Below are 12,616 nucleotides of genomic sequence, written 5' to 3' on the forward strand. Positions count from 1 at the left end.
GAGACTTTTGGATGTTAATGTGCTGAGAGGTGCAAGTGGAGGGATGTCTGATCATTATCTCGTGGAGGAGAAGGTGAAGATTTGTAGAAGTTTTCTAAGAAGAGAGAATGTTGGGGTGAAGAGAGTGGTGAGAGTAAGTGAGCTTGGAAAGGAGATTTGTGTGAGGAAGTACCAGGAGAGACTGAGTACAGAATGGAAAAAAGTGAGAGCAAAGGACGTAAGGGGAGTGGGGGAGGAATGGGATGCATTTAGGGAAGCAGTGATGGCTTGCGCAAAAGATGCTTGTGGCATGAGAAGCGTGGGAGGTGGGCAAATTAGAAAGGGTCGTGAGTGGTGGGATGAAGAATTATGATTATTAGTGAAAGAGAAGAGAGAGGCATTTGGACGATTTTTGCAGGGAAATAATGCAAATGACTGGGAGATGTATAAAAGAAAGAGGCAGGAGGTCAAGAGAAAGGTGCAAGAGGCGAAAAAGAGGACAAATGAGAGTTGGGGTGAGGGAGTATCATTAAATTTTAGGGAGAATAAAAAGATGTTTTGGAATGATGTAAATAAAGTGCGTAAGACAAGGGAACAAATGGGAACTTCAGTGAAGGGGGCAAATGGCGAGGTGATAACAAGTAGTGGTGATGTGAGAAGAAGATGGCAGTATTTTGAAGGTTTGTTGAATGTGTTTGATGATAGAGTGAAAGTGTTTTGGGAGCAGCTGAGTGAGTGTGTTAGTAGCTTTGATGCACAAGACCGAGTTATAGTGATGGGTGATTTGAATGCAAAGTTGAGTAATGTGGCAGTTGAGGGTATAACTGGTGTACATGGGGTGTTCAGTGTTGTAAATGGAAATGATGAAAAGCTTGTTGATTTATGTGCTGAATAAGGACTGGTGATTGGGATTACCTGGTTTAAAAAGAGAGATATACATAAGTGTACCTATGTAAGTAGGAGAGATGGCCGAGAGCGTTATTGGATTATGTGTTAATTGATAGGCGCACGGAAGAGAGACTTTTGGATGTTAATGTGCTGAGAGGGGCAACTTGAGGGATGTCTGATCATTATCTTGTGGAGGCGAAGGTGAAAATATGTAGAGGTTTTCAGAAAAGAAGAGAATGTTGGGGTGAAGACAGTGGTGAGAGTAAGTGACCTTGAAAATGAGACTTGTGTGAAGAAGTACCAAGAGAGATTGAGTGCAGAATGGAAAAAGGTGAAAGCAAATGACATAAGGGAAGTGGGGAAGCAGTGATGGCTTGCCCAAAAGATGCCTGTGGCATGAGAAAGATGGGAGGTGGGCAGATTAAAAGGGTAATGAGTGGTGGCAAGAAGAAGTAAGATTGTTAGTGAAAGAGAAGAGAGAGGCATTTGAACGATTCTTGCAGGGAAATAGTGCAAATGACTGGGAGATGTATAAAAGAAAGAGGCAGAAGGCCAAGAGAGAGGTGCAAGAGGTGAAAAAGAGGGCAAATGAGAGTTAGGGTGAGAGAATATCATTACATTTTAGGGAGAATAAAAAGGTGTTTTGGAAGGAGTTAAATAAAGTGCATAAGACAAGAGAACAAATGGAAACATTGGTGAAGGGGGATAATGGATAATTAATAACAAGTAGTGCTGAAGTGAGAAGGAGATGGAGTGAGTATTATGGTTTGCTGAATGTGTCTGATGATAGAGTGGGAGATATAGGATGTTTTGGTCGAGGTGGTGTGCGAAGTGAGAGGGTAAGGGAGAATGGTTTGGTTAACAGAGATGAGCTAGTGAAAGCTTTGCAGAAGATGAAAGCTGGCAAGGCAGTGGGTTTGGATGGTACTGCTGTGGAATTTATAAGAAAAAAAAAAGGGGGGTGACTGTGTTGTTGACTGGTTGGTGAGGATATTCAATGCATGTATGGTTCATGGTGAAGTGCCTGAGGATTGGCAGAATGCATGCATAGTGTCACTGTACAAGGGCAAGGGGGATAAATGTGAGTGTTCAAATTACAGAGGTATAAGTTTGTTGAGTATTCCTGGGAAAGTATATGGGAGAGTATTGACTGAGAGGGTTAAGGCACGTACAGAGCATCAGATTGGGGAAGAGAAGTACGATTTCAGAAGTGGTAGAGGATGTGTGGATCAGGTGTTTGCTTTGAAGAATGTATGTGAGAAATACTTAGAAAAACAAATGGATTTGTATGTAGCATTTATGGATCTGGAGAAGGCATATGATAGAGTTGATAGAGATGCTCTGTGGAAGGTATTAAGAGTATATGGTGTGGGAGGTAAGTTGCTAAAAGCAGTGAAAAGTTTTCATCGAGGATGTAAGGCATGTGTACCAGTAAGAAGAGAGGAAAGTGATTGGTTTCCAGCGAATGTCGGTTTGCGGCAGGGGTGCGTGATGTCTCCATGGTTGTTTAATTTGTTTATGGATGAGCGTGGTTGCGAGAGCAGAGGATGGTGTTTTGAAATGGTTTGGGCACATGGAAAGAATGAGTGAGGAAAGATTGACCAAGAGGATATATGTGTCGGAGGTGGAGGGAATGAGGAGAAGTGGGAGACCAAATTGGAGGTGGAAAGATGGAGTGAAAAATATTTTGTGTGATCGGGGCCTGAACATGCAGGAAGGTGAAAGGAGGGCAAGGAATAGAGTGAATTGGAACGATGTGGTATACCGGGGTTGACGTGCTGTCAGTGGATTGAATCAGGGCATGTGAAGAGTCTGGGGTAAACCATGGAAAGCTGTGTAGGTATGTATATTTGCGTGTGTGGATGTATGTATATACATGTGTATGGGGGTGGGTTGGGCCATTTCTTTCATCTGTTTCCTTGCACTACCTCGCAAACGCGGGAGACAGCGACAAAGCAAGAAAAAAAAATAAAAATAAAAAAAATATATGTTATCCCTGGGGATAGGGGTGAAAGAATACTTCCCACACATTCCTCGTATGTCGTAGAAGGCGACTAGAGGGGACGGGAGCAGGGGGCCAGAAATCCTCCCCTCCTTGTATTTTTAACTTTCTAAAATGGGAAACATAAGGAGTCACGCGGGGAGTGCTCATCCTCCTCGAAGGCTCAGACTGGGGTGTCTAAATGTGTGTAGATGTAACCAAGATGTGAAAAAAGGAGAGATAGGTAGTATGTTTGAGGAAAGGAACCTGGATGTTTTGGCTCTGAGTGAAACGAAGCTCAAGGGTAAAGGGGAAGAGTGGTTTGGGAATGTCTTGGGAGTAAAGTCAGGGGTTAGTGAGAGGACAAGAGCAAGGGAAGGAGTAGCAGTACTCCTGAAACAGGAGTTGTGGGAGTATGTGATACAATGTAAGAAAGTAAATTCTCGATTAATATAGGTAAAACTGAAAGTTGATGGAGAGAGATGGGTGATCATTGGTGAATATGCACCTGGGCATGAGAAGAAAGATCATGAGAGGCAAGTGTTTTGGGAGCAGCTGAATGAGTGTGTTAGTGGTTTTGATGCCGAGACCGGGTTATAGTGATGGGTAATTTGAATGCAAAGGTGAGTAATGTGGCAGTTGAGGGAATAATTGGTATACATGGGGTGTTCAGTGTTGTAAATGGAAATGGTGAAGAGCTTGTAGATTTATGTGCTGAAAAAGGACTGGTGATTGGAAATACCTGGTTTAAAAAGCGAGATATACATAAGTATACGTATGTAAGCAGGAGAGATGGCCAGAGAGCGTTATTGGATTACGTGTTAATTGATAGGCGCGCGAAAGAGAGACTTTTAGATGTTAATGTGCTGAGAGGTGCAACTGGAGGGATGTCTGATCATTATCTTGTGGAGGCTAAGGTGAAGATTTGTATGGGTTTTCAGAAAAGAAGAGTGAATGTTGGGGTGAAGAGGGTGGCGAGAGTAAGTGAGCTTGGGAAGGAGACTTGTGTGAGGAAGTACCAGGAGAGACTGAGTACAGAATGGAAAAAGGTGAGAACAATGGAAGTAAGGGGAGTGGGGGAGGAATGGGATGTATTTAGGGAATCAGTGATGGATTGCACAAAAGATGCTTGTGGCATGAGAAGAGTGGGAGGTGGGTTGATTAGAAAGGGTAGTGAGTGGTGGGATGAAGAAGTAAGATTATTAATGAAAGAGAAGAGAGAGGCATTTGGACGATTTTTGCAGGGAAAAATGCAATTGAGTGGGAGATGTATAAAAGAAAGAGACAGGAGGTCAAGAGAAAGGTGCAAGAGGTGAAAAAGAGGGCAAATGAGAGTTGGGGTGAGAGAGTATCATTAAATTTTAGGGAGAATAAAAAGATGTTCTGGAAGGAGGTAAATAAAGTGCGTAAGACAAGGGAGCAAATGGAAACTTCAGTGAAGGGCGCAAATGGGGAGGTGATAACAAGTAGTGGTGATGTGAGAAGGAGATGGAGTGAGTATTTTGAAGGTTTGTTGAATGCGTTTGATGATAGAGTGGCAGATATAGGGTGTTTTGGTCGAGGTGGTGTGCAAAGTGAGAGGGTTAGGGAAAATGATTTGGTAAACAGAGAAGAGGTAGTAAAAGCTTTGCGGAAGATGAAAGTCGGCAAGGCAGCAGGTTTGGATGGTATTGCAGTGGAATTTATTAAAAAAGGGGGTGACTGTATTGTTGACTGGTTGGTAAGGTTATTTAATGTATGTATGACTCATGGTGAGGTGCCTGAGGATTGGCGAAATGCGTGCATAGTGCCATTGCACAAAGGCAAAGGGGATAAGAGTGAGTGCTCAAATTACAGAGGTATAAGTTTGTTGAGTATTCCCGGTAAATTATATGGGAGGGTATTGATTGATAGGGTGAAGGCATGTACAGAGCATCAGATTGGGGAAGAGCAGTGTGGTTTCAGAAGTGGTAGAGGATGTGTGGATCAGGTGTTTGCTTTGAAGAATGTATGTGAGAAATACTTAGAAAAGCAAATGGATTTGTATGTAGCATTTATGGATCTGGAGAAGGCATATGATAGAGTTGATAGAGATGCTCTGTGGAAGGTATTAAGAATATATGGTGTGGGAGGCAAGTTGTTAGAAGCAGTGAAAAGTTTTTATCGAGGATGTAAGGCATGTGTACGTGTAGGAAGAGAGGAAAGTGATTGGTTTTCAGTGAATGTAGGTTTGCGGCAGGGGTGTGTGATGTCTCCATGGTTGTTTAATTTGTTTATGGATGGGGTTGTTAGGGAGGTGAATGCAAGAGTTTTGGAAAGAGGGGCAAGTATGAAGTCTGTTGCGAATGAGAGAGCTTGGGAAGTGAGTCAGTTGTTGTTCACTGATGATACAGCGCTGGTGGCTGATTCATGTGAGAAACTGCAGAATCTGGTGACTGAGTTTGGTAAAGTGTGAAAGAAGAAAGTTAAGAGTAAATGTGAATAAGAGCAAGGTTATTAGGTACAGTAGGGTTGAGGGTCAAGTCAATTGGGAGGTAAGTTTGAATGGAGAAAAACTGGAGGAAGTAAAGTGTTTTAGATATCTGGGAGTGGATCCGGCAGCAGATGGAACCATGGAAGTGGAAGTGAATCATAGGGTGGGGGAGGGGGCAAAACCCCTGGGAGCCTTGAAGAATGTGTGGAAGTCGAGAACATTATCTCGGAATGCAAAAATGGGTATGTTTGAAGGAATAGTGGTTCCAACAATGTTGTATGGTTGCGAGGCGTGGGCTATGGATAGAGTTGTGCGCAAGAGGGTGGATGTGCTGGAAATGAGATGTTTGAGGACAATGTGTGGTGTGAGGTTGTTTGATCGAGTAAGTAATGTAAGGGTAAGAGAGATGTGTGGAAATAAAAAGAGCGTGGTTGAGAGAGCAGAAGAGGGTGTTTTGAAATGGTTTGGGCACATGGAGAGAATGAGTGAGGAAAGATTGACCAAGAGGATATATGTGTCGGAGGTGGAGGGAACGAGGAGAAATGGGAGTCCAAATTGGAGGTGGAAATATGGAGTGAAAAAGATTTTGTGTGATTGGGGCCTGAACATGCAGGGGGGTGAAAGGAGGGCAAGGAATAGAGTGAATTGGATCGATGTGGTATACCGGGGTTGACGTGCTGTCAGTGGATTGAATCAGGGCATGTGAAGCGTCTGGGGTAAACCATGGAAAGTTGTGTGGGGCCTGGATGTGGAAAGGGAGCTGTGGTTTCGGGCATTATTGCATGACAGCTAGAGACCGAGTGTGAACGAATGGGGCCTTTGTTGTCTTTTCCTAGTGCTACCTCGCACACATGAGGGGGGAGGGGGATGGTATTCCATGTGTGGCGAGGTGGCGATGGGAATGAATAAAGGCAGACAGTGTGAATTTTGTGCATGGGTATATATGTATGTGTCTGTGTGTGTATATATATGTGTACAATGAGATGTATAGGTATGTATATTTGCGTGTATGGACGTGTATGTATATACATTGTGTATGGGGGTGGGTTGGGCCATTTCTTTCGTCTGTTTCCTTGCGCTAAATAATAATAAAAATATATATATATATATATATATATATATATATATATATATATATATATATATATATATATATATATCCCTGGGGATAGGGGAGAAAGAATATTTCCCACGTATTCCCTGCGTGTCGTAGAAGGCGACTGAAAAGGAAGGGAGCGGGGGGCTGGAAATCCTCCCCTCTCTTTTTTAATTTTCCAAAAGAAGGGACAGAGAAGGGGGCCAAGTGAGGATATTCCCTCAAAGGCTCAGTCCTCTCTTCTTAACGCTACCTCGCTGACGCGGGAAATGGCAAGTAGTATGAACGAACAAGATATATATATATATATATATATATATATATATATATATATATATATATATATATATATATATCTTTCTTCTTTTCTTTTAAACTATTCGCCATTTCCCGCATTAGCGAGGTAGCGTAAGAACAGAGGACTAGGCCTTTTTTTGGAATATCCTCACCTGGCCTTCTCTGTTCCTTCTTTTGGAAAATTAAAAAAAACAAAAAACGAGATGGGAGGATATATATATATATATATATATATATATATATATATATATATATATATATATATATATATATATATACACATATATATATATTTTTTTTTTTTTTTTTTTTTTTTTTTTTTTTTTTATACTTTGTCGCTGTCTCCCGCGTTTGCGAGGTAGCGCAAGGAAACAGACGAAAGAAATGGCCCAACCCCCCCCCATACACATGTACATACGTCCACACACGCAAATATACATACCTACACAGCTTTCCATGGTTTACCCCAGACGCTTCACATGCCTTGATTCAATCCACTGACAGCACGTCAACCCCTGTATACCACATCGCTCCAATTCACTCTATTCCTTGCCCTCCTTTCACCCTCCTGCATGTTCAGGCCCCGATCACACAAAATCTTTTTCACTCCATCTTTCCACCTCCAATTTGGTCTCCCTCTTCTCCTCGTTCCCTCCACCTCCGACACATATATCCTCTTGGTCAATCTTTCCTCACTCATTCTCTCCATGTGCCCAAACCATTTCAAAACACCCTCTTCTGCTCTCTCAACCACGCTCTTTTTATTTCCACACATCTCTCTTACCCTTACGTTACTCACTCGCTCAAACCACCTCACACCACACATTGTCCTCAAACATCTCATTTCCAGCACATCCATCCTCCTGCGCACATCTCTATCCATAGCCCACGCCTCGCAACCATACAACATTGTTGGAACCACTATTCCTTCAAACATACCCATTTTTGCTTTCCGAGATAATGTTCTCGACTTCCACACATTTTTCAAGGCTCCCAAAATTTTCGCCCCCTCCCCCACCCTATGATCCACTTCCGCTTCCATGGTTCCATCCGCTGACAGATCCACTCCCAGATATCTAAAACACTTCACTTCCTCCAGTTTTTCTCCATTCAAACTCACCTCCCAATTGACTTGACCCTCACCCCTACTGTACCTAATAACCTTGCTCTTATTCACATTTACTCTTAACTTTCTTCTTCCACACACTTTACCAAACTCAGTCACCAGCTTCTGCAGTTTTTCACATGAATCAGCCACCAGCGCTGTATCATCAGCGAACAACAACTGACTCACTTCCCAAGCTCTCTCATCCCCAACAGACTTCATACTTGCCCCTCTTTCCAGGACTCTTGCATTTACCTCCCTAACAACCCCATCCATAAACAAATTAAACAACCATGGAGACATCACACACCCCTGCCGCAAACCTACATTCACTGAGAACCAATCACTTTCCTCTCTTCCTACACGTACACATATATATATATATATATATATATATATATATATATTTATTTATTTATTTATTATCATTATTTTGCTTTGTCGCTTTGTCCCGCGTTTGCGAGGTAGCGCAAGGAAACAGACGAAAGAAATGGCCCAACCCTCCCCCATACACATGTATATACATACACGTCCCCACACGCAAATATACATACCCATACATCTCAATGTACACATATATATACACATACAGACATATACATATATACACATGCACACAATTCACACTGTCTGCCTTTACTCATTCCCATCGCCACCTCGCCACACATGGAATAACATACCCCTCCCCCCTCATGTGTGCGAGGTAGCGCTAGGAAAAGACAACAAAGGCCCCATTCGTTCACACTCAGTCTCTAGCTGTCATGCAATAATGCCCGAAACCACAGCTCCCTTTCCACATCCAGGCCCTACACAACTTTCCATGGTTTACCCCAGACGCTTCACATGCCCTGATTCAATCCATTGACATCACGTCGACCCCGGTATACCACATCGATCCAATTCACTCTATTCCTTGCCCGCCTTTCACCCTCCTGCATGTTCAGGCCCCGATCATTCAAAATCTTTTTCACTCCATCTTTCCACCTCCAATTTGGTCTCCCACTTCTCCTCGTTCCCTCTACCTCCGACACATATATCCTCTTGATCAATCTTTCCTCACTCATTCTCTCCATGTGCCCAAACCATTTCAAAACACCCTCTTCTGCTCTCTCAACCACGCTCTTCTTATTTCCACACATCTCTCTTACCCTTACATTACTTACTCGATCAAACCACCTCACACCACATACTGTCCTCAAACATCTCATTTCCATCACATCCACCCTCCTGCGCACTACTCTATCCATAGCCAACGCCTCGCAACCATACAATATATATATATATATATATATATATATATATATATATATATATATATATATATATATATATATATATATATATATATATATATATATATATATTCTTTTTCTTTCATACTATTCGCCATTTCCCGCCTCAGCGAGGTAGCGTTAAGAACAGAGGACTGGGCCTCTGAGGAAACATCCTCACCCGGCCCCCTTCTCTGCTCCTTCCTTTGGAAAAAAAAAAAAAAAATGAGAGGGGAGGATTTACAGCACCCCGCTCCCTTCCCTTTTAGTCGCCTTCTACGACATGCAGGGAATACGTGGGCAGTATTCTTTCTCCCCTAACCCCAGAGATAATATATATATATATATATATATATATATATATATATATATATATATATATATATATATATATATATATTTTTATTTTTAAACTATTCGCCATTTCCCGCGTTAGCGAGGTAGCGCTAAGAACAGAGGACTGGGCCTTTTTTGGAATATCCTCAACTGGCCCCCTCTGTTCCTTCTTTTGGAAAATTTAAAAAAAAAAAACGAGAGGGGAGGATTTCCAACCCCCCGCTCCCTCCCCTTTTAGTCGCCTTCTACGACACGCAGGGAATACGTGGGAAGTATTCTTAATCCCCTATCCCCAGGGATATATATATATATATATATATATATATATATATATATATATATATATACATTTTGACAGTAGACAACTGCTTGTTTCAAAATATTTTGACAAAACTATGCAAACATTTTTGTTTAGCTACAGTAGCAAAGTTAAATTATATGAAAATGTACTTTATGGCTAATCCTGTTCTGAAAATCATGTCTATGTTGAAGGGATTTCTAATTATCTAAAAATGAATCAGCGATCAGAGGAAAACAAAGTTGAGACACATACCAGCTTTCTTTACTATTTCATTACAGTTCTCAGGTTCCTTCTCTTCAGCACAAACTTCCTCTATTATCTGGTTAGTATCACTACTTATAACGGAAAGTAAGAAGCCCAAGAGCTTGATGGAGGCAAAAACCTGTAAGATTCATATGAATTATTAAAACAAAAACAAAAATTAAGAGAAAATTCTCCAAGATCACAATAATTGCTCTATGCTTGGAAGACAAAATATAAGCAAAGAAAATTTTAACTACTTTAAGTATGTCTTTTAGGAATCATGCATACACATACATTAAAAAAACGTGGTGACGACTCACAAACTGAGAACCATTAAATCTAAACTCTCGAGAAACTTTGCAACTATGATAAATTTTTAAGGTATTTCCGGCAGGAGCTAAGCATAAACACATCATGAAAACAAAATTTGGTGAATAACAAATTGATAACTTTGCAACTCCTTAAGTTATTCAAGAGTCGGATGAAAATTTCCTACAAATACATGGACTTGTGTAAGGAAAACAGATTCAGGTACATTGTCCTGTGTATGAAAACTAATTCCTCGAGGAATTTTCATCCTTACATTATTTCTTTTATTGAGTAGCATGTTTCAAGAAACTGTGATATAAAGTTCCAAAGATACAAAAAAAATTAAGTGCTAATACTAGATTGATTGATGGACTTTATTCAGGGACCCTCGTACATTATGATAGGTATACGCATGTGCCATACACCACAATAAGGAACATATTACCTTCCACCAGGATAAACTACTAAAGTTTTACAAACTTATTTCAGTAGGGTCCTTGCAGCAAGATGGAGCAGCCAACAAAGGAGCCACCGCACCCCATACAAGCCATATATCCACAAAATAATAATAAAATACTAGTAATAATCATAATAATAATAATAATAATAATAATAATAATGATAATAATAATAATAACAATAATAATACTCTTCATGCTTATTTGTTATTTTCCCCGTTTGAGAGGTAGCATCAAGAATAGATGGCAGGCTTAGCGGGAAATTCTCACTTGAGTTTTCCCTCTGATCCTATCTAAAAAGAAAGAAAAAAAAAGGACTTCTAACAGCACTTCCACCCATCTTACTCTTCTTCGAACTGCAAAAGATACGTGGATAACAGTCCTTTTCCTCTATCCGCAGGAGTAATAATAATAATAATAATAATAATAATAATAATAATAATATAATAACAATAGTAATAATTATCATTATTATAAACAAGCTTCGAATTCATGAAAGGTTATCTATTTCCCAATCTGAAGTCATCGAACACAGATCTTTGAGACCTGCACCCTTTGAGAACTGCACAGCAGCAACCCATGCTATTCCATGGGTGAACCCATCATCACAGCGTGCTGCCCCTATGCACGTCTCACCCACGACTACAGACTGACTGCTGCCCCCTTGCGGGCCTCTCTGTCCATCACCGCTTCCCAGTGTTCCCATCCCTTGCGGGCCTCACCTACGACCACACCCTCTACCCATTGAGCGTTTTACCCACCACTACAACAGCCTTCTGTCCCCCATGACCACGGCGTGTCATTTGTTAACTCTCTTTATGACTGTAAACGATCCGCAACTTATGACAGTTCGCACTTACATACGGTTTAGTAGTGAAGCAGCCAGTCTCCTTGGGGAGGTGATCCCAAATACGCTTTGTCAGGTTTATACCGAATGCAGGAGATGAAGGTTCTCTAAGGAAACTCCTACAAATGACAATAGTGTAAATAACCTTGTTCTTGTCCTGATAAAGCCTAAGAACTCCACACAAGGCCCCAGTCACGCTCCATATATCCGAGTCTCCAAGGAAAGACTGAAAGGTTTTCCCAAGTCGAATGCTACTGTCTTTGAGTAGAGGGGGCGATTGTTATGTAAAAGTTCATCTCTCCCGTGTTCTTCAAACGTCTCCCTGCAGACATGTTTGAAAAATAATCTATACGTCTAAATTCCGGAATACAGGTCTTTGAAATCTGGGTCCAACCAAAGTGATTTCTTCATGAAAAAAGAATCCAGAAGTGACGGTCAAAATCTTATAAACAAGACAACCAGGTTTCTAAAACTGTTACCACTGAAACTATCTCGTTATACGAAGCTTCACGTCACACTCGAAGTCATCCAACATATAGGGCAAGCAAGGCTCACTTGGACTTCGCAGAGGCTTTCCATAGAAGGGAGCCCTGATAATTCCACTTAAAGATGGAGGAGAGTGGAACGTTAAGGAGAAGCCCGCAGCTGTGGTGAGGGATCCTTAGATCTACGCTTCTTAAAGTGTACTGGATCTGAATGGGCCTCTTTTTCCTTTAGAAAGAGGAGCTCTAACAGGAGGAGGATTGTTATAAGTCTGTAAGGGGGAGATGGTAAGCCTGTACGCAAACTGGAGCAGGCTCAGGAGCACCCTCAACAGATGACGCACCCGAGTTCAAAACCCAAGATCTTGCATTAAATATCGGTCAGGCCTGTTTCATAGGGCTAGCTACCACGAGGTCTACCCTTTTCTTTAAATAGGCAAACTGGAGGAGTAATAATGTTTAAAAGGTATACGAGCAACAGCAAGTGCCAAACTCCTCTTCCGATACACGGAACACCTCAAAGAGGCAAAGTAGAGCTTCCATACTAAACACACTTCAGACGGTCATCAGT

The 12,616-nt window shown here is 41.4% G+C and overlaps 1 protein-coding gene across 5 annotated transcripts in view; it reads right to left on the reverse strand.

Moving 5' to 3' along the window:
• LOC139755408 (uncharacterized) overlaps window positions 1-12,616 on the reverse strand; it is a 63,496-nt gene that overhangs the window by 34,805 nt on the left and 16,075 nt on the right. For all 5 annotated transcript variants that reach the window (XM_071673689.1, XM_071673691.1, XM_071673692.1 and 2 more), the window contains one exon: window positions 9,959-10,088. In XM_071673689.1, the coding sequence (XP_071529790.1) occupies window positions 9,959-10,088 (130 nt within the window). The remainder of the gene's footprint in view (window positions 1-9,958; window positions 10,089-12,616) is intronic.

This window comes from Panulirus ornatus, chromosome 19, assembly GCF_036320965.1.
Source record: "Panulirus ornatus isolate Po-2019 chromosome 19, ASM3632096v1, whole genome shotgun sequence".
In the NCBI taxonomy this organism is placed as follows: Eukaryota; Metazoa; Arthropoda; class Malacostraca; order Decapoda; family Palinuridae; genus Panulirus; species Panulirus ornatus.